At 36.8% G+C, this 21981-nt stretch overlaps 1 protein-coding gene across 16 annotated transcripts in view; it reads right to left on the bottom strand.

Annotated features, from left to right (window-relative positions):
* SANBR (SANT and BTB domain regulator of CSR) overlaps positions 1-21981 on the bottom strand; it is a 93725-nt gene that overhangs the window by 12903 nt on the left and 58841 nt on the right. For 15 of the 16 annotated variants that reach the window (XM_058278616.2, XM_058278617.1, XM_058278622.1 and 12 more), the window contains 4 exons: positions 15311-15456; positions 14027-14126; positions 13040-13072; positions 11331-11430 (listed from right to left, as the gene is read on the bottom strand). In XM_058278616.2, coding sequence (XP_058134599.1) covers positions 11331-11430; positions 13040-13072; positions 14027-14126; positions 15311-15456 — 379 coding nt within the window. Of the gene's footprint in view, positions 1-11092; positions 11431-13039; positions 13073-14026; positions 14127-15310; positions 15457-21981 lie in introns of all 16 variants that reach the window. The other variant, XR_011646110.1, reaches the window with a different exon arrangement.

The following is a 21981-nucleotide window of genomic DNA, read 5'->3' as shown; positions in this document are numbered from 1 at the left end:
TTGGGTTTATAATGTATATAGATATAACACATATGATAACAATAGCACACAAGAAGGGAGTGGGCAAATGGAACCATACTATTTCAAGATTCTATTTTACCTTAAGTGATTTATATTAGCTTTAGATGCATATTGTAATCTTTAGAACAGCCACTTAAAAATATAAAGAAATATAACTTATAAGCCAATACAATAATTAAAATGGTATACAAAAAATATTTTCTTTATACAAAAAAAGCAGAAAAGGAGATATGGAGAATCAAAAACACTAGAGACAAATAGAAAACAAATAGCAAATTGGTAGACCTAATACAACCATATAAAAATGCATGAAATATAATGAATTAAGTGCTCCTATCAAAAGGCACAGATTGTCAAAACTGGATAAAACAGCAATTCCCAACATTATACTCTCTATGAGATATGCACTTTAAATTAGAAAACACATAAAGATTTAAAACAAAATGACAGAAAAAGATATGCCGTCCAAATAGTAAACAAAATAAATCTAGAGTGGCTTAATTAATATCAGACAAAAACAACTTCAAGAAAAGAAGTTTTACTACAGAAAAGATATTTTATAATGATAAAAGTCAATGGACTACATATATGTCTATATGCCTGGTCACAAAGCTCCAACATACACAAAGCAAAACTGACAGACATGAAAGAAAAAAATAGATAAATTAAACAATTACAGTGGGACATATCAATATTCCTCTTTAAGTAATTGATAGAACAAGTAGTCAGAAAATAAGCAAGGTTATAGAAGGTTTCTACCAGATGATGAAACTAACCTGATCTGATAGACCACTCCACCAACAGCCAAATTCACATTCCTTTTAAGAGTATATGGATATTATCTCATAATCTGTATGAAATGTTCCAAAACAATGTAGCATGTTGGTGTCGGGGTGTTGCATGGGAATTCCATACATGTTCACGATTATTTTGTAAGTTCATATGTACAATAAAAATATTTTTAAAATTCTATTAAAAAAAAAAAGAGTATATGGAACATTCACCAAGACAAACCATATGCTGGGTCTTAAAACATGTCTTAATTTTTAATGGATGAAACAATATACAGCACTTTTCTGATCATAATTAAATTAGAAATCTATAACTGAGAGGCATCAGGAAGATTTGCAAATTTTTGAAAATTAAAGAACACATCTAAACAACATATGGATTAAAGAAGAATTCATAAGGGGAATTAGAAAATATTTTGCATTGAATATAAATTAAAAGAAGGTAAGTCAAAATCTGCAGGAAATAATTAAAGCAGTGCTTAGAGGGAAATTTATAAATTTAAATCCTTATATTAGAAAAGAAGATTAAAAAATCAATTATCTATGCTTTTACCTTTAAGAAGCTAGAATAAGAAATTAAGCCTAATGTAAGTACAAGGAAGAAAACAGTTTAAGAATGAAAGTAAATGAAATAGAAAACTAATAAACTGTGGGGGCGGAAATCAATGAAACTGAAAGCTACTTATTTGAAAAGAGCAAAAAAACTGATAGACCTCTAACCAGGCTGATCAAGAAGAAAAAGAGGGAAGCGGATTTGGCTCAACAGATAGAGCATTCACCTACCACATGGGAGGTCCAGGGTTCAAACCCAGGGCTTCCTGACCAGTGTGATGAGCTGGCCCATGCGCAGTGCTGATGCACACAAGGAGTGCCATGCCATGCAGGGGTGTCCCCTGTGCAGGGGAGCCCCATGCGCAAGGAGTGTGCCCCATAAGGAGAGCTGCCCAGTGTGAAAAAGTACAGCCTGCCCAGGAATGGCGCGGCACACGCCGAGAGCTGGCACAGCAAGATGATGCAACAAAAAGAGACACAGATGCAGACACAGAAGAACACAAAGCGAATGGACATAGAGAGCAGACAACTGGAGGGTGGGAGGGGCAGGGAAGGGGGAGAGAAAAAAATAAATCTTTTTTTTAAAAAAAGAAGAAAAAGATAAGACGAATATTATCAATGTAAGGAATGAAAAAGGGGACATCACTCCAGATCCTTCAGACAGAAAAGGATAATAAGAAAATAATATGAGCAATTTTATGCCAATAAATTTGACAATTTATATTAAATGGGAAAATTCCTTGAAAGATACATCATCAAAACAGATTCAAGAAGAAATAGAAAACTTAAATAGCCCGATATTAAAGGAATTGAATTTTTAATTTAAATTCCTTTCATAAAGAAAACTTCAGACCTACATAGCTTCACTGCTGTATTTTATCATACATTTAAGGGAGAAATCATATGAATTCTAAACAAATTCTTTCAGGAAAAATAAAGGAAAGGAATACTTTCAAGCTAATTTTATGAGATCAGTATTACACTGATAGCAAAACTTGAAAAAGACATCGCAAGGAAACTACTGAAAAATATCCCTCATGATCATAAACAAAAACACAAAAACCCCTTAATAAAATATGAGCAAGTTAGAGCCACCAAGATATAAAAAGAATAATATATCAGAACCAAGTGGAGTTTATTCCAGAAGACTGGTATAATATTCAAAAACAGGGAAACGGACTCGGCCCAGTGGTTAGGGCGTCCGTCTACCACATGGGAGGTCCGCGGTTCAAACCCTGGACCTCCTTGACCCATGTGGTGCTAGCCCATGCTCAGTGCTGTTGCACCCAAGGAGTGCCCTGCCACGCAGGGGTGTCCCCCGCGTAGGGGAGCCCCACGCGCAAGGAGTGCGCCCCGTAAGGAGAGCTGCCCAGCGCGAAAGAAAGTGCAGCCTGCCAGGAATGGCGCTGCCCACACTTCCTGTGCCACTGATGACAACAGAAGCGGACAAAAGAAATGACGCAGCAAATAGACACAGAGAACAGATAACCGGGGGGGGGGGGGGGGGGGGGGATTAAATAAATAAATAAATCTTTAAAAAAAAAAAACAACAATGTACTTTATCATGTTGATATAATAAAAGATCAAGGAGAAAACCATATTGAGATATGATTATCTCAATAGATGGAGAAAAAGCATTTGACAAAATTCAACACTCTTTTACTATAAAAACTCAGCAAACTAGAAATAGATAGGAACTTCCTCAACCTTATGAAGGGTACTTATGAGAAACCAACAATAATATTACTTGCTTAATGTTGAAAGACTGAATGTTTAACCCCTAAGTTCAGGAAAAAGGCAAAGATGTCTGTTCTCACCACTACTATTCAACATGAGGTCCTAGCAAGAGCAAAAAGGCAAGTCAAAGAAACAAAAGGCATACAGATTGGAAAAGAATCTAATATGTGAAGAACTAATAAGTGAATTTAGCAAGGTCATAGGATACAAAGTCAAAATACAAAGATCAAAGTGTATTTAAATATACCAGCAATGACAACCGGAAAATGCAAAAAATCCATTTATAAGAGCTTAAAAATACTTGGGAACAAATTTTTAAAAAGATTCTCAACCTGGAAAGTCCAAAAATAGCCCCAACATGTAAATGGTGAATTGATTTTAAACAAATGTGCCAAGATAATTCAATAGGGAAAGACCCATCTTTTTGATAAAAATAAATTGTGCTGGAACAATTGGCTATCCCCACAGAAAAAAGAAGGAACCTTAAACTTTAACTCATACCATACTCAAAAATAAACCTAGAAGGGATCAAAGATTTAAATAAAAAATCTGAAATCAGACAACTTCTAGAAAATATGCAAAAACTTTGTGACCTGGGGGCTAGAGTTCATAGCTATTAAAGCATGAACTGTAAGGAAAAACTAAAAAATTAGAGATTTGTGAGATTTCCAGGAAGATGGCGAACTAGAATGACACAGGGCTCTCTTCTCCTCCAGAAAAATAGCTAGAGGACAGGCTGAAACAGCCTAGAAAAAGATCTTCTACCATTTAGGACACCAGGCGAAGGCTGGACACTGCCCAGAGGAGAGAGGAACAAAGGAGGGAAATCACGACAACAGAACTGAGAGTTGAAACCAGCAGCTCCTGCTGCTGGCACCATCCCTCTCACTAAAGACACTTTAGATTTCTTGGCTTCTGGGCCTGTGACTACAGACAAAGAGGGCTCCAGGGATCTACCACCCCAGGAAAGGGGAGAGAGAGGGACACAGCCTAAGGCTGACCCACAAATTTGGTCTGCAGTGTCCTACAAGCCTTTCTAGGCCAGGTGGGACCACACACTGGTTTGCCCTGGGAACCAGGGAAGGACTGGAGAAATGTGAACCTTGCAACCTCCCTCTCTTCCAGGTGGGACTAATTGTTGATGATGCCCCAAGAAAGGGGAGAGAGAGGGACACAGCCTAGGCTGACTCGCTTTTGACTCACAAATATGGTCTGCTGCAGTCCAGGAGATCTTCCGGGCTGGGTGGGGCTGCACCCTCATCTGTCTTGGAGTAGGCGAGAGGCTAAAGATGTACAACCTCCCACCTCCTCCTCTACTAATGGGGACTGATGATTGAGGACTCCAAGAGAAGTGGAAATATTTCCAACCTGGGAAAAGGGAGGGGCCTGCTAGAGAAGGCTGGAGAACTGTCTGAGAGAAAGTTTGAATTACAAGGCTCATAGCCTCAAGACAGGAAGCTCTATCACAAATACACTCTGACCAGGCATTAACCTGAGAGCTACCGAAGAGCACCATCTGCTGGCAGTCCAAGAAAGTGAATGCAAGAAAATTAAAAATAAGTGAGAGGCTTTTTTCTGGCCTCTATTGCCTCCCTCCCCAAGGCCCTAGGAAGCAAGGCTACATGCAATTACTGGGTTCAGTGCTCAGTTTTGAGCAACCAGCAGGACAATCCTAACAATCCAAGATGCGCCAAGAATCAAAGAGCAGTGGTAACACACAGCCTCCTGCCACTAAATCCCTACAATAGAAAAAGAAATTGAAGATCTGAGTAAACTACATCCTAATCAGATGCCTAGATATCAGCAAAAAATTATGAGCCATACTAAGAAAATAGAAGACATGGCCCAAGGAAAGGAATATATCAAAGCAGACATGCAGAATTTGAGAGAACTAATTGGTGAGATGCACACAAATTTCCAAAATCAAATTAATGAGTTGAAAGACAATATGGTTAAAGAGATAAATGACATCAAGAAGACATCGAGTGAGCACAAAGAAGAATTTGAAATACTGAAAAGACAAGTAACAGAGCTCATGGGAATGAAAGATATAATAGGTGAGATCAAAAACACATTTGACACATACAACAGGTAAACTCAAAATTATAGAAGAAAGAATAAGTGATATCAAAGACAGAATAGCTAAAATTGAAGAGGAAAAAGAACCGAGGGAGAAATGAATGGAAAAAATTAAGCAGGGGCTCAGAGAGTTGAATGATAACACAAAATGCAACAACATAGGTGTCATGGGAGTTCCAGAAGAAGAAGAGAAGGAAAAGGGGCAGAAAGAGTATTTGAGGAAATCAAAGCTGAAAATTTCCCAATTCTCATGAAAGAAATAACTTACATGTCCAAGAAGCACACTGTACCCCAATCAGAATAAATCCAAACAGACCTACTCCAAGACACATACCTCTCAGAATGTCAAATGTCAAAGAGAAAGAGAAAATTCTCAGAGCAGCAAGGGAGAAGTAAACCATTGCATACAAGGGACATCCAGTAAGACTTAGTGCAGCTTTCTCTTTAGAAACCATGGAGGCAATATGACAGTGATATGATAGAATTAGGATACTGAAAGAAAGAAAAAAACTGCCAGCCGAGAATTCTTTATCCAGCAAAACTGTCCTTCAAATATGAAGATGAGTATAAAATATTCACAAACAAACAGAAACAAAGAGAGTTTGCAAAAATTAATCCACCTTTGCAGGGAATAGTAAAGGAAGCCTTAGAACTGAAAGAAAAAGACAGGGAAGACAGGTTTGGAGGAGAATATAGAAGAAAGAACAGCAGTAAGGATTCCCAAAAAAATAAAAAGCAGACAAAAATAAGATATGACGTATGAAAACCAAAGAATAAAATGGAGGAAGTAAATAGTGCATTTACAGTAATATCACTGAATATGAATGGATTAAACTCCCTAATCAAAAGATACAGGCTGAGACAGAATGGATTAAAAAAACATGAGGCATCCCTATGCTGCTTACAAGAAACTCACCTTAGACTCAGGGATACAAACCAGCTGAAAATAAAAGGTTGGGAAAAGATACTCTATGCAAATATTAACCAGAAAAGAGTAGCAGTAGCTACACTAATAGACAAAACAGACTTTAAATGCAAAAAATTTATAAGAGATACAGAAGGCCATTATATATTAATAAAAGGAACAATCCACCAGGAAGATATAACAGTCATAAATATCTTTGCACCTAACCAGGGTGCCCCAAAATATATGAGACAAACTCTGGCAAAACTGAAGGGAGAAAAAGACATCTTTACAATAATTGTTGGAGATTTTAACACCCCACTCACATCATTAGACAGAACAACTAGAAAGAAGATCAACAAGGAAACAGAGAACCTGAACAATATGATAAACAAGTTAGACCTAACAGACATATTCAGAACACTGCATCCAACTGCAGCGGGTTATGCATTCTTCTCAAGTGCCCATGGATCTTTCTCCAGGATGGACAACATGTTAGGGCACAATACAGCTCTTTATAAATATAAAAGGACTGAAATTACATATAGCACCTTCTCAGATCACAATGGAATGAAACTAGAAATCAGTAATAGCCGAGAAAAAAGTAAATTCGCAAAATACGTGGAGGCTGAACACACTACTAAATAATCACTGAGTCAAAGAAGAAATTGCAAATGAAAATGAGAACACAATGTATCAAAACTTATGGGACACAGCAAAGGCAGTCTTGAGAGAGAAATTTATAGCCCTAAATGCCTACATTAAAAAAGAAAAAAGAACTAAACTCAAAGATTTAACTGAACAACAAGAAAAACTAGAAAAAGAACAGCAAACCAATCCTGAAGCAAGCAGGAGGAAAGAAATAATAAAGATTAGAGCAGAAATAAATGAAATTGAGAATGAAAAAAAAAGAGAATATCAACATAAGGGGGGAAATTACAACTGATCTCACAGAAATAAAAATAATCATAAAAGGATATTATGAGAAACTGTGTGCCAACAAACTAGACAACCTAGATGAAATCGGCAAATTTCTAGAAATGCACAACCAACCTACACTGACAATATAAGAAATACAAGAACTTAACAAACCAAACACATTTAAGGAGAATGAATCCGTCATCAAAAATCTCCCAACAAAGAAATGTCCAGGACCAGATAGCTTCACAGGTGAATTCTACCAAGCATTTTGAAAAAAATTAACACCAATCCTGTTTAAAGTCTTCCAAAAAATTGAAGAGGAGGGAAAATTACTCAACACATTTTATGAAGTCAACATCAATATAATACCAAAGCCAGATAAAAATACTACAAGAAAAGAAAACTACAGATCACTCTCTAATGAACATAGATGCAAAAATTCTCAACAAAATACATGCAAATCAAATCCAACAGCATATCAAAAGACTTATCCATCACGACCAAGTGGGATTTATTCCTGGTATGCAAGGCTGGGTCAACCTAAGAAAATCAATCAACATAACACACCATATTAACAAATTGAAGGAAAAAAACCCACTTTCATCTCATTTGATGCAGAAAAGGCATTCAACAAATTCCAGCATCCTTTTTAAAAATAAAACACTCCGAAAGATAGGAATAGAAGGAAAATTCCTCAATATGATAAAAGGTATATATGAAAAACCCATAGCCAACATCATACTCAATGAGGAAAGGTTGAAAGCTTTCCCTCTAAGATTGGGAACAAGACAAGGGTGCCCACTGTCACCACTGTTATTGAATATTGTACTAGAAGTTCTAGCGGAGCAATTAGACAAGGAAAAAAAAAATTAAAGACATCCAAATAGGAAAAGAGGAAGTAAAACTCTCACTGATGATATAAACCTGTTCTTAGAAAATCCTGATGTATCCATGACAAAGCTACTTGAGCTAATAAATGAGTTCATCAAAGTGACAGGATACAAGATCAACACGCAAAAATCAGGAATGTTTTTGGACACTAGTACTGAGCAATCTGAGGACAATATCAGGGGGGGAAATTCCATTTTCAATAGCAACAAAAAGACTCAAATACCTAGGGATAAATTTAACCAAAGAAGTACAGGACCTATATGCAGAAAACTACAAAACAATGCTAAAAGAAATTTTAAAAGACCTGAACAAATGGAAAGACATTCAGTGTTCAGGGAATGGAAAAATATTGTGAAGATGTCAATCTTACCCAAACTGATTTATAGATTCAGTGCAATACCAATCCAAATCCCAACAGCTTACTTTACAGAATGAGAAACAGCAATTACCAGTTTTCATCTGGAAGTGAAAGAGCACCCGAATAGCCAAAAGCATTCTAAAAAATAAGAGCAATGTGGGAGGAATTTCACTCCCTGACCTTGAAACATATTACAAAGCTATAATGGTCTAAACAGCATGGTACTGGCATAAAGATAGACACATCAATCAGTGGAAGAGAATTGAGAACCCAGAAATAAACCCTCACCTATACAGTCAACTGGTTTTTGACGAAACTGCCAAGTTAATGTTAACAGGACAAAACAGTCTTTTTAATGAATGACGCTGGGACAACTGGATATCTATAACCAAAAGAATGAAACAGGACCCCTATATCACTCCTTATAAAATAATCAACTCAAAATGGATCAAAGACCTAAATATAAAAGCCAGGACCATAAAATTACTAGAAGGAAATGTAGGGAAATATTTTTAATACACTGTAGTAGGTGGTGGTTTCTTGGACCTTATACCCAAAGCACATGCAACAGAAGAAAAACTAGATAAACGAGACCTCCTCAAAATTAAACACTTTTGCACCTCACAGGACTTTGTCAAAAGGGTGGAAAGGCAGCCAAATCAATGGGAAAAAATTTTTGGAATTCACATATCCAGTAAGGGTTTAATATCCAGGATATACAAAGAGAAGTTACAAGTCAAAAATAAAAAGACAAAGGACCCAACTGAAAAATGGACAAAAGATTTGAATAGACAGATGTCCAATAAAGAAACACAAATGGCAAAAAAGCACATGAAATGCTTAGCATCACTAATGATTATGGAAATGCAAATCAAAACTACAATGAGATATCATTTCACACTTATAAGAATGGCCACTATTAAAAAGACAGAGATCTACAACTGTTGGAGAGGATGTGGAGAGATAGTAACACTTATTTACTGTTCATGGGAATGTAGAATGGTACAGCCACTGTGGAGGACTCTTTGGCAGTTACTAAAGAAGTTGAATATAGAGTTGCCACATGACCCTGAATACGACTACTGGGTTATACCCAGAAGAACTGAGAGCAGTGACACAAACAGATATCTGCACACTGATGTTCATAGCAACATTATTCATGACTGCCAGAAGCTGGAAACAACCCAGGTGTCCATCAACAGATGAATGGATAAACAAACTGTGGTCTATTCACACAATGGAATAACGCAGCTGTAAGAAGAAATGAAGTTGTAAAGCATATGACAGCATGGATGAACCTGGAGGACATTATGCTGAGCAAAGCCAGACACAAAGGAAAAATACTATATGACTGCATTACTATGAACCAAATATATTGTGTAACATATTGTATGATTAAAAAAAAATTATAGATACCTAGTACATTTAATTGAGAAATGCATGTTTTTATTCAACAGTGTTTTCTTTTTCTTTTTGTTTATATTTTCAATTACTAAATGTACAAAATAAAGTTTAAAAAAACTGGAGTCAATGAAAATTTGTTCTTCAAAAGACATCATTAAGAAATTGAAAAGCAAACCACAGACTAGGAGAAAAGTTACAAAGGACTTGTATTTAAAATACATAAAGAATCTTTAAAATTCAATAATAAGCAAACAATAAAAAAATGATCCAGAAATTCCACTACTAGGTATCTACCCAAGAAAAATGAAAACATATGTCCACACAAGACTTGTATACAAATGATCATAGCAGCATTGTTCATACCCATGAATGGAAAACAACCAAAACACCCATGAAATGGTGAATGGATAAGGAAATTATGGTATATCCATAAAAAATAGTAGCAGCAATAAAGAGGAACAAACTACTGATACATGTACCAATATGGATGAATCTCAAAACATCATACTAAGTAAAAGAAGCCAGATACAAAAAATCTCTAATGATTCCATTTATATGAAATGCTAGAAAGGCAAACTACAGGGACAAAAAGAAGATTAATGGATGCCTTGAGGTGAGGATAAAGAAAGGGAATTGAGTGTAAAGGGCCAGGAAGGAACTTTTTGAGGTGATTTTTTATAACTTGATTTAGTGGTGGTTTCACATCTGTGTTCCAAAATTCATCAGACTGTACATTTAAAATTGGCAAGTTTAATTACATATAAATTATATCTCAATCAAATTTTTAAAAATATCATAACACTTTATCCTTGACTAATTGTGAATGAAAAATAATTATGAAATAAATAGTTTTTTTCACCTTGGGAGTCAATGTGTTAGGAAAAATATGCAAAACTTGGAAAGAAGATAAAACAAAGGAAGTATGTCCTTTCAGTGCCACAATAGAGCACTATTTAAAAGAGCTGCCTAAGAATTAATCCACTAAGAGAATATCCCCATGTTTGACTTTGCTCTCTACTATTGTCTGAAGGCCTAAACACTGAGAAGTTACAGGGTAACCAGCAGATTTTTATATCTAATTGAGCTGCAAATGATTTCTATCTAGTAGAAAAGAGAACCCCAAATGTTATGGGCTTATTGCCTTGTAGACATTAATCAGTTCTCTAACTTCCAATCTTATTTTAACACTGTTTCCAAATGCCTATAAATACCCACGTCTTTAATGCTCTTTGAACTAACTTACTTGCTATTTCCTTCTTTAAGGAATTGAATAAATTTTTGACACAAATTCATTCTATATTTGTATAATAGTCATGTTTTTAATATTTTTAAAAACTTTGATATTATGTAATGCCTCATTTCAGTGCCACTCCAAATTATCTCATGTATACTGAGGTGAGTCGCATATTTTAATAACCCCAAATTAGGTTATACCTGAAGTGAAAATTTGGAGGACTGTTTCTCAGTTCACTGCACTTTTCTTTATAACTTTCTGCATAGTCTGTGTTGGTGGCAGGGGGAGAGAATCTGGATGGAACCTTTCTTTCTTTTTTCCATGTTGTAACCCACCAAGTAGACTTTTAAAGCCAACTCTTCATTCCTTGCATTAAAGCATTCAGAATCCAATCCCTACATAAATTGTGAGACCTGATTTTAATTTAGAAATTAATACTTTGTTTCTTGGATACTTCTTCTTCATCTCCAACTTCATCTTCAGTGACCTCAGATCCAGTGGTATATTCTTCTTCTTCTGAAAATAATGACTGTTGTTTCTGAATTGAAAAAAAAAACAAAACACATGCTATTACAAATGGAGTATTACCACATTTCTCTTTCTTTCAAAAACACTTATCTAAATTTATTTTAAATGTATAAACCAAACAAGAGCTGATAAAATGACCACTGGTCTAGCACAACCGACAAAAAATGGATAAAAGAAAATCTACATTTAGAATACGATCATATCACATCAGATACTTTTGTTGTATTTTCTTCACACAACTGAGCAGAGTGATAGGTACATAATAGCTACTTAGATAATATTTGTGGAATTGCAGTGCTATCACTCAACAGAATGTATATCTGTTGATATTAAAATTAAATCTAATCACTCAACCATATCCACAATAGATTCCTGCACTTATCCTCTCTCCTCTCTGTCATCACTGACCCAAATTCGTATTTCATTCTGATGGTACTGGATTCATGTGGCATAGCAACGGAAAACAGGTGAAAAAAAAAATCACTCCCCAATGTGACAGATTTGGACTCAGTTGTGGTTTCCCTACATATGACTCTTCTGCCCCTTATTCGAAGCTATAGTTAGTACTAGAGTTGATAGGTGTTATGTCAAAGAGTCTTAAATCTTTGGGCTGTCCATGTGCTAGTTGGGCCCTGAAGCTCAACAGAGTTGCAACACCAGCTTTCCAGTTCATTGGAACAACTGTTTGTTGTTCACCCAGGACAACAAACAAGGAGATGATGACAGACAACAACCATCCCATGGAACAGAGGGAGTCTGCAACTGCAAGCAAAATAGTTCCATCCTTCTGCCCAATGGGATCCAAGCCCCCTCTCAATTAGAGGTGGAGTGGGCACCACCACCCCAGAATCCTCAGGATCGGGAAATGAGCGATGGACTAGAATAGACTTATTGTCATTCTACTGTACACTTATTGTGATTCTAGTAATGGAAAAACTTTTATCATTGATGTAGAGACAATGGCCACTGGAGGTTGTGAGGGAAGGGAGAAGGAAAATAGGTGTAATATGGGGACATTTTTGGGACTTGGGAATTGTCCTGAATGATATCACAGTGACAGATAAAGGCCATTATATATCTTGTCATAACTTACAAAACTGTGCAGGAGAGAGTATAAACTACAATGTAAACTACAATCCATACTTAGTGGCAATGTTCCAAAATGTGTTCATCAATTATAACAAATGTACCACACTAATGAAAGATGTTGTTAATGTGGGAAAGTGTGGGAGGGGTAGGGAATGGGGCATATGGAATCCCTATATTTTTTATGTAACATTTATGTAATCTAAGTATATTAAAATTTTTTTTTAAGTTTTAATTGATTAATCAACCAATCAATCAAATTGAACAACTGGAACTTAATAGAGTGTTGGTTTGTTCAATGCCCCAAGTGTGATTTAAAGTGACTAAAAATTTAAAGTGACTAAAAACATGTCACTTAGCTTGACATATGGATTATACAGCCAGACGACAACTATCTGTCTTAAACAACTTAATGGTATGTTTTGTAAGAGCAAAATTATGAAAGCTGAACTTTTATAAATTAAAATACTAAAACCATTCTTTCAAATGTTTAATTTAGGAAAAAAGAGATGAAAGCTGAATTATTCATTTACCAGTTGCAGAGTCCAGTTTTTCAATGACAAGAACTATAAAAAAGACAGAAGAATAAGAGATTAATAAATCTGCATTTATCCAGATTGTGATTCTTTTATTATTTTCATATGGATATTGTAGAAGAGTTGAAAACAGTGACAAATTTTCAAGATTGAAACATAATTTAAAACTCAGGCTATAACTGATGTATTAATATAGTATTTAAAATCCCCGTCTAAAGGAATATGCGGATGTTAAAAAAAAGAAAAAACAATGTTTTCCAGTGCCACGTTCAAAGGACAAGTAAATCACATGTAGAGATAATACAATTTTCAATCATATTTTAATATTTATGTTTTTCACAAATTAAGGAACCAGATTATAGACGGACATTCAAGAACTCTAATTTGTTATTCTATATATAATTAATACATATTAATGACTGTCCTCTGGAATGTATAAAGCACTTTTCGTGGAATATTTCACTTTCTCATGTCAAGCTACTCCAACCAACACAAGGGCAGGAAGTTCACAGATAGAGATTCCCTGATCTTTAGTAATAGGAGTCAAAGGAATCAAAGCTTTCCAGCCACATAAAAATATAAATTCAGTTTTGAAGACTTTGAAAAAATTAAATGCAGTCTTGGTTACAATTTTTAAAATGGAATTTCATATAGGAAATCATTTCTAGAACTAGCAGGGGCCAAAATATCCTATTTATACTATCTTCATTCCTCAAACATTACTTGTCCATAATAAAATTCCTGAAGAGCATATTATTTTTTCCAAAACTTAAATATATTAATTGAGAGTAAGGAATGTTCGATTACCCTTACAGTTCTATTAACTCAGCGTACCTTAGTATTTAGATACTAATACTAGACTAGATAGTGAGTAAATTCTTGATTAAATTTTCAATTTTAATTTAAACTGATCAGGTTCCTCTCAAAGTATTAAATGTCATCATTGTTTATATCAATAAAGAATAAATGAAACAGTTTACTCACAGCATTGAGCTCCCCAGTTTTCGGGCCCCAAGGTGTGTTTGGCTCCAGTAAAACATCACAGTCTAAACTCTTTTCATCACAGGGGCCAACCCCAGACTCACTTGAAAGAAAAAGACATTCTTAAAAATTTAAACATGAATGATATCTCTTTTATTGTTAATATTTTATAAATTGCTTCTTGGAAAGAAACATAGTTCCTAAGTACTGGGCATGCCACTGCAACATTTACATTTCTTAATTCATCTGACGATTCATCTAACAGAAGTCACTCCATACGGGAGAGTGCCACAGCACAAGGACCACACTTGTCAGCTGATGAAACGGGTTGTCGTAACTGTACTGCTCCGGGAACAGCCTCTATTAAAGGGTCCTGCCAACCCCCAACACAACAGCCTGCTACAATGACAAAGCTATGGAAGTGACTTCAGAAATTAATGAATTCAAAGGCTTCAAAGTTATGAAAAAATCTCAACCACCAACTTTTTTTCCCTTCTGCCTGTATCAATCAAGTTCTTAAGAAGAGCTGAAGTCACTTGGAGGAAAAAAAACAAAGTTGGATTAAGGGAAGCGGATGTGGCTCAACTGATAGGTCATCCACCTACCACATGGGAGGTCCAGGGTTCAAACCTAGGGCCTCCTGACCCGTGTAGTGAGCCGGCCCATGCACAGTGCTGATGTGCACAAGGAGTGTCCTGCCACGTAGGGGTTGTCCCCCCATGTAGGGGAGCCCCACGTGCAAGGAGTGCACCCCATAAGGAGCCACCCCGAGTGAAAAAAGCGCAGCTTGCCCAGGAATGGCGCGGCACACATGGAGAGCTGAAGGAGCAAGATGATGCAACAAAAAGCAACAGATTCCTGGTGCCACTGACAAAAATGCAAGCAGACACAGAAGAACATACAGCGAATGGACACAGGGAGCAGACAACTGGGGGAGGGGAGTGAGGGGAGAGAAATAAATAAATCTTTAAAAAACAAAAAATAAATTAGAAAAATTAAAAAGTACTTTATGAAAAAAAAAGAGTTGGATTGAAAGTCCCAACCCTTTTAATAACCAAGGACCACTTTCATTAATTTTTCCTCCCCTTGTACCTTCAATACTTTAAAGTGTTTTGCCTAGCAAAAACACCTGTTTTCTCTTATTGTGAGTTAACATACAGCTTCATTTAAGCTTTCAGAAATAATGCAAAATATCTGAGGATTGACATTCAAATAGGAGACAGGAGATTCTAAAATAGGAGCCACTAAATAAAGCTGCGGTACGGTGGTTTTGTTTTTGTTTCTCACCTAACTGTGTCTTTAGAAAAAGGCACGATAATGACATCTCTGTGCTTGAGGAGATCATCCAGGATTCTAGTAGTTGGACAGGACAGCAAATTCCCACCTTCACCTTGATCACAAAGAGCAACCAGATGTTCCCTCACTTTACACCCCTGTCAGGTAAGACACTATATTAGAGAGGTTGGTTCATTAGTGAAACATACCTTTGAAGATCACTGCATGTTTTTGTTCTTTAATGCTTAGCCATATAAACAATCTTACAAATTTTTGTTGGGGAAAAATCATGTTCATACAGAAAAGAACAAGACAATAAATGTACAGCTTAACAAATCCCAAGAATACCCATCGCTCTACCCATTAAGAGACAGAACATCGCCAACACTTGGGGAGGCTCAGGTGCAAATTCCCAATCATAACTTCCTCCCTTTATTCCAGCTTTTATGGAGATCTCAGTTCCTTCCTTTTCTTTATACTTTTATCACCTCAGGAGTATCCCTAAACACTTACTTTGTTCAAATTATTATAATCCAATCATGGTATTCCATGTTAGCAATAACATTTGCTTTCATGGATAGTATTCCAATGAAGGAAGACACACAATTTGTTGATCTATTCTGCTGTTGATGGGTGGGTTGTTTCCAGTTTGGGGCTATTACAAATACTATTCCTGTGAACATTCTTTCACATGTTCCCTGGTGCACAAGTATACATTGTTCCAAATCACACTGCCACCAGCGCACAGCGGGGTTCCTTCTTACTCCCCGTCCTCGCTAACACATGGTCAGACATTTTAACTTTAGCCATTAAGGTGAGTGCGCAGCAGCATCTCATTGTGGCTTTAATTTGCATTCCCCCAATTATAAATGAGATTGAGCTCCTTTTCATATTTAACAACAATTTTATATTTTCATATGCCAAGTGCCTATTGTTTGTCTTTTTCTTATTGAGCCGCAGTTTTTAACAAATATGTTCTTTTTTTTTTCCTTTCCAATTTGGATGTTTTTTATTTTTAAAATTTTTTAAAATTTTCAGTGTCTTTATTTTTTTATTGTATTTTTTGGAAGATACATAGATCACGAAAATGTTACATTAAAAAATATAAAATGTTCCCGCATATCCCACACTCCACCTCCCACATCAACAAACTCTTTCATCATTGTAGCACATTCATTGCATTTCGTGAACACATTTTGGAGCACTGCTACACCACATGGATTATAGTTTACATTGTAGTTTACATTCTCCTCAGTCCATTCAGTGGGTTATGGCAGGATATATAATGTCCAGCATCTGTACCTGCAATATCATTTAAGACAACTCCAAGTTCCAAAAATGCCTCCACATTACATCTCTTCTTCCCTTTCCCTGCCCCCAGCAACCTCCGTGGCCACTTTCTCCATAATCAACACTACAGTTTCTTCTATTACTAGTCACAATAGTTCTATAGTAGAATAAAATTAAGTCCACTTTCAATAAGTGGATTTGGCTCAATTGACAGAGCATCTGCCTACCATATAGGAGGTCCAGGGTTCAAACCCAGGTCCTCCTGACCCGTGTGGTGAGCTGGCCCAACACCCAGTGCTGATGCACGCAAGGAGTGCTGTGGCACGCAGGGTGTCCCCCGCATAGGGGAGTCCCATGTGCAAGGAGGGCACCCCATAAGGAGAGCTGCCCTGTCCAAAAAAAGCACAGCCTGCCCAGGAGTGGCACTGTACACACAGAGAGCTGATGCAGCAAAATGACGCAACACAAAGAGACACAGCTCCCTGATGCTGCTGACAAGAATGCGAGCAGACACAGAATAACACACAGTGAATGGACAGAGAGAGCAGACAATGGGGGCAGGGGGAAAGGGGAGAGAAATAAATAAAAAATAAATCTTAAAAAAAAAAGTCCACTCTAATTCATATTTTATTCCTCCATCCTGTGGACCCTGGGATGGTGATGTCCACTCCACCTCTATATCGAGGGCTTAAACCCACATGGTTGATGGACACGATTCTCCTGCTTGGAGCTGTACAAATATATTCTTAATATGAACCTTTTATGGATATGTGTTTCTAATAACCCTTTCAACATGTGCGTTTATCTTCTCAGCCTCAATTTATTTATGTAATTAATGTACTTGAAGTTACTACCCTCTTCTTTTGTGGCATCTTTTTTTTTTAAGATTTATTTTTTATTTCTTGCCCCTTCTCTGCCCCCCCACCCCCCAGTTGTCTGCTCTCTATGTCCATTCACTATGTGTTCTTCTGTGTCCACTTGTATTTTTGTCAGCAGCACCGGGAATCTGTGTCTCTCTTTGTTGCATCATCTTGCTGCATCAGCTCTCCGCGCGTGCAGCGCCACTCCTGGGCAGGCCATGCTTTTTCCGTGCTGGGCGGCTTTCCTTGCGGGATGCAACTCCCTCCCCTATGTGGTGGACCAGCCCACCACGCAGGTCAAGAGGCCCTGAGTTTGAACCCTGGACCTCCCATGTGGTAGGTGGATGCTCTATCCATTGAGCCAAATCCGCTTCCCTGTGGCATTACCTTTTAATTGCTTATTAGTTTTCCTTTTACACACAGCCTTTGTGTGTGAATAGTAAAGAAGTCCAGTATCACTTTTTCTACTTATATCTACTCTTTGTTATTATTATCCTATCTTAATAACCACATTTTATAATAAATCTCAGTATCAGGAAGCAAACATATCTACCTTTGTCTTCTTTGAAAGTATCTTGGCTATTCTTTTTTTTTTTTTTTTAAAGATTTATTTTATTTCTCTCCCCTTACTCCCCCAGTTGTCTGTTCTCTGTGTCCATTTGCTGCGTGTTCTTGTCCACTTCTGTTGTTGTCAGTGGATTGGGAATCTGTGTTTCTTTTTGTTGTGTCATCTTGTGTCAGCTCTCCGTGTGTGTGGCGCCATTCCTGGGCAGGCTGCACTTTCTTTCGTGCTCGGTGGCTCTCCTTATGGGGCACAATCCTTGTGTGTGGGGCTCCCCTATGTGGGGGACACCCCTGCGTGGCAGGGCACTCCTTGCGTGCATCAGCACTGCGCATGGCCAGCTCCACACGGGTCAAGGAGGCCCGGGGTTTGAACCGCGGACCTCCCATATGGTAGACGGACGCCCTATCCACTGGTCCAAGTCCGCTTCCCTCTTGGCTATTCTTGGTTCTCTGTGTTTCCATATAAATTTTACAATCAGCCTAACTTAACTGTTTGGATTTTTTATTGAGATTGCATCAATCTAGACAAATCAGTTTGTCTAGATCTAAATCTGTGAAAACGGTGCAATACTCCATTATCTAGTCATCTTTATTTTCTCTCAAATGTTTAATATGATCTATATAGAGATCTTGCACACATTTTGTTAGGTTTATTCTTAAGTACTTGATATTATAAATGGCTTCTTTTTATAAATTTAAATTTCTAACCCTGTTGGTATAAAGAAATACAACTGATTTTTGTAAATTGATTTTTAATAAAGCAACTTGCCTAAATTCTTAATTCTAATAATTTATCTGTAGATACTTTATGGTTTTCTATGTATATAGTACTATCTGCAAATTATGAGTTTTGTTTCTTCTTTTTTAATCCTTATATCTTTAATTTCTTATTATATTAATATACTTTCCAGGAACTCCAGTTCAATTTGCATAGAAGTGTGGTGACAATGGCATCCCTACTGTGTTCCTGATCTTAGGATGTTTCACTACTATGTGTGTATTTTGTTTTTTGGATTTTTTTATTAGCTACCCTTTATTGGATTAAATTATTTTCCTTTTATTCCTGAATTAGGAAAGAAGTTTTTTGTGGTTTTTAACCAGTAAAAAGATGGTGATATTTTAAAGTACACATTTTTTTTTTTCATCTTTGGGGATGATTTTCTCCTTTAATCTGTTATTGCAGCAAATTACATGGAAGGATTGTCTCATGTTAAACTAACATTACATCCCTAGAAATGAACTCAACTTGGTCATAAGTACCATTTTTATGTACTGCTAGATTTAGATGCCTATTTTGTTTACAGTTTTTGCATTTATATTTGTGAATGAACATGTCCTATAATTTTCCTGATCCATATTCTCACCAGGTTTTCATATCAAACTTACACTTGTCTCAGAATAATTTGGGAAGTGTACTTTTTTATTCCCTGGAAAAGTGTGTCTAAGATTGGCATTATTGCTTCTGTAAAACAGTTGACAGAATATGCTGGTTCAGGAATCTGGACCTGGAGTTTTCTTTGTTTAAAATATTTTTTAGGGAAGCTGACTTGGCCCAGTGGTTAGGGGGTCCGTCTACCACATGGGAGGCCCGCGGTTCAAATCCCGGGCCTCCTTGATCCATGTGGAGCTGGCCCATGCGAAGTGCTGATACGCACAAGGAGTGCCGTGTAGGGTGTCCCCACGCGCAAGGAGTGCGCCCCGTAAGGAGAGCTGCCCAGAGTGAAAGAAAGTGCAGCCTGCCCAGGAATGGCACCACACACACGGAGAGCTGACACAACAAGATGACGCAACAAAAAGAAACACAGATTCCAGTGCCACTGACAACAACAGAAGCAGACAAAGAAGATGCAGCAAAATAGACACAGAGAACAGACAACCGGGGTGGGGGGCAAGGGGAGAGACATAAATAAATAAATCTAAAAAATAAAAATAAAAAATTTTTTTAAAAGTTCAAAAAATATTTTTTACTGTTTCAATTTCTTTAAGAGTTAGAGGGCCACTTAGACTTTTTATTTCTTCTTGTATCAGTTTTGGTAAGATGTTATTTATCCAGGAATTGTCCAAATCACCTATATTTTCAAACATATTGGCATACTGTTGTTCACAATATCTTATTCTCCTCTTTTAATGTTTATATGATCTGTAGAAATTTTCCTGTTCATAATCTTGATGTTGGTTATGTCTTCCCTCTCTTTTTTCTTAACTGGTCAAACAAATAAAGGAGGTTCATGAATTTAGTTAGTTTAATTTATATCTCTTTATTTATTTCCTTCTATTTTCTTTTATTGCTTTTTGCAGGGTTTTGAAGTATATATATATACCCTAGGAAAGTATGTTCTTAAAGTTAATCCATTCTTGTGGGTGTGGACCCACTGTAAGTAGGATCTTTTGGCAAGTAGGATCTTAACCTAAGATGTGACCCACCTCATTCAGGTGGGTCTTAATCCTTCTTTTGTAATCTTTTGTAAGAGAATGAATCTTAGACAGAGAAAGCCACAGAAGCAAGAGGCTGAAAGCAATGAACCCGGAAGGGAAGGAAGAGACCAGCAGATGCTGCCATGTGCCTTGCCATGTGACAGAGGAATCCAGGATCGCTGGCTGCCAGTCTTCAACAAGAAAGTATTGTCTCAATGATGACTTGATTTGGATTTGGACATTTTCATGGCTTCAGTTTATTGTAAGCTAATAAACGCCCATAATTATCACCATCGCATTTTATAGTATTTGTTTTCAGCCACTTAGCAAACTAAAACTTTTTCTCTTGCTTCTAGGGATGGATCCTGAACTCACTAATTTTCAAACTTTCTTTTCCTGAAATATGCCATAAGCTTTAGCTATATCCCATATATACTGATGTGTGGTTTTTTAAACATTTAACTATTTGTTTTATTTATTATTTATTTACACACTTATTTATTACAAAACACACATAACATAAACCCATTTAACCATTTATTTATTTTTTAGTTGTTTATTCCAATACCCCACCCCGCTGCTTGCGCTTGCTGTCTACTCTTTGGGTCCATTCACTGCATCTCTTCTGTGTCTGCTTGTCTTCTCTTTAGGAGGCCCAGGGAACTGATTCCAGGGCCTTCCAATGTGGGAGATGTACTCAACTGCTTGAGCCACTTCAGCTCCCTGGTTTGTTGTGTCTCTCACTGTCTTTCCTCTGTATCTCTTATTTGTTATGTCATCTTGTTGCATCAGTTTGCTGTGCAGGCCAGCTCTCCTCACAGACCAGCTCTCCGTACAGGCCTGTTCTTCAAGCAAGCCAGCTTGCCTTCACCAGGAGGCCCAGGGAACTGAACTTGGGACCTCCCATCTGGTAAACAGGAGTCCAATTGCTTGAGCCACATCTGTTTCCCCATTTTAACCATTTCCAAGTGTACGAATCAGTGATATTAAGTACACTGACAATTTGTAGAACTTCAACCAGTATCTAGTTCCAGAATATTTTTACCATCCCAAACAGAAACTCTGTATCCGTTAAGGAATAACTTCCCCTTTTACCCTCCCTCCAACCCCTAATAACCACTATTATGCTTCCTGGCTCTATGATTTTGCATATTCTACATATTCTCAAATAAGTAGATTCATAAAGTATTTATCCTTTTGTGTCTTATTTCACTTAGCATCGAACTTTTGGATTCAATGATTCTATTTTTTTTCTATTCACTATTTCATTTATCTCTGCTCTAATATTTATTTCCTTTCTTCTGCTAATTTTAGGTTTAGTTTGCTCTTCTTTTCCTAATTCCTCTAGGTGTGAAGTTAGATTATTGATTTGTTATCTTGTTTCTTTTTTAATGTAGGAATATTACAGATAAAAATTTCCCTCTGAGAACTGCCTTTGCTGTATCCCATAAGCTTTGGTTTGTTGTGTCTCATTTTCATTCATCTCTAAGTATTTTTTTTCTTTTTTTTTTTTTAAGATTTATTTTTATTTATTTAATTTCCCTCCCCTCCCCC

Source organism: Dasypus novemcinctus, chromosome 17 (genome assembly GCF_030445035.2).
Source record: "Dasypus novemcinctus isolate mDasNov1 chromosome 17, mDasNov1.1.hap2, whole genome shotgun sequence".
NCBI lineage: Eukaryota > Metazoa > Chordata > Mammalia > Cingulata > Dasypodidae > Dasypus > Dasypus novemcinctus.
Note: the sequence above shows the minus strand (reverse complement) of the source record. Positions and strands in the feature narration are given on the sequence as shown.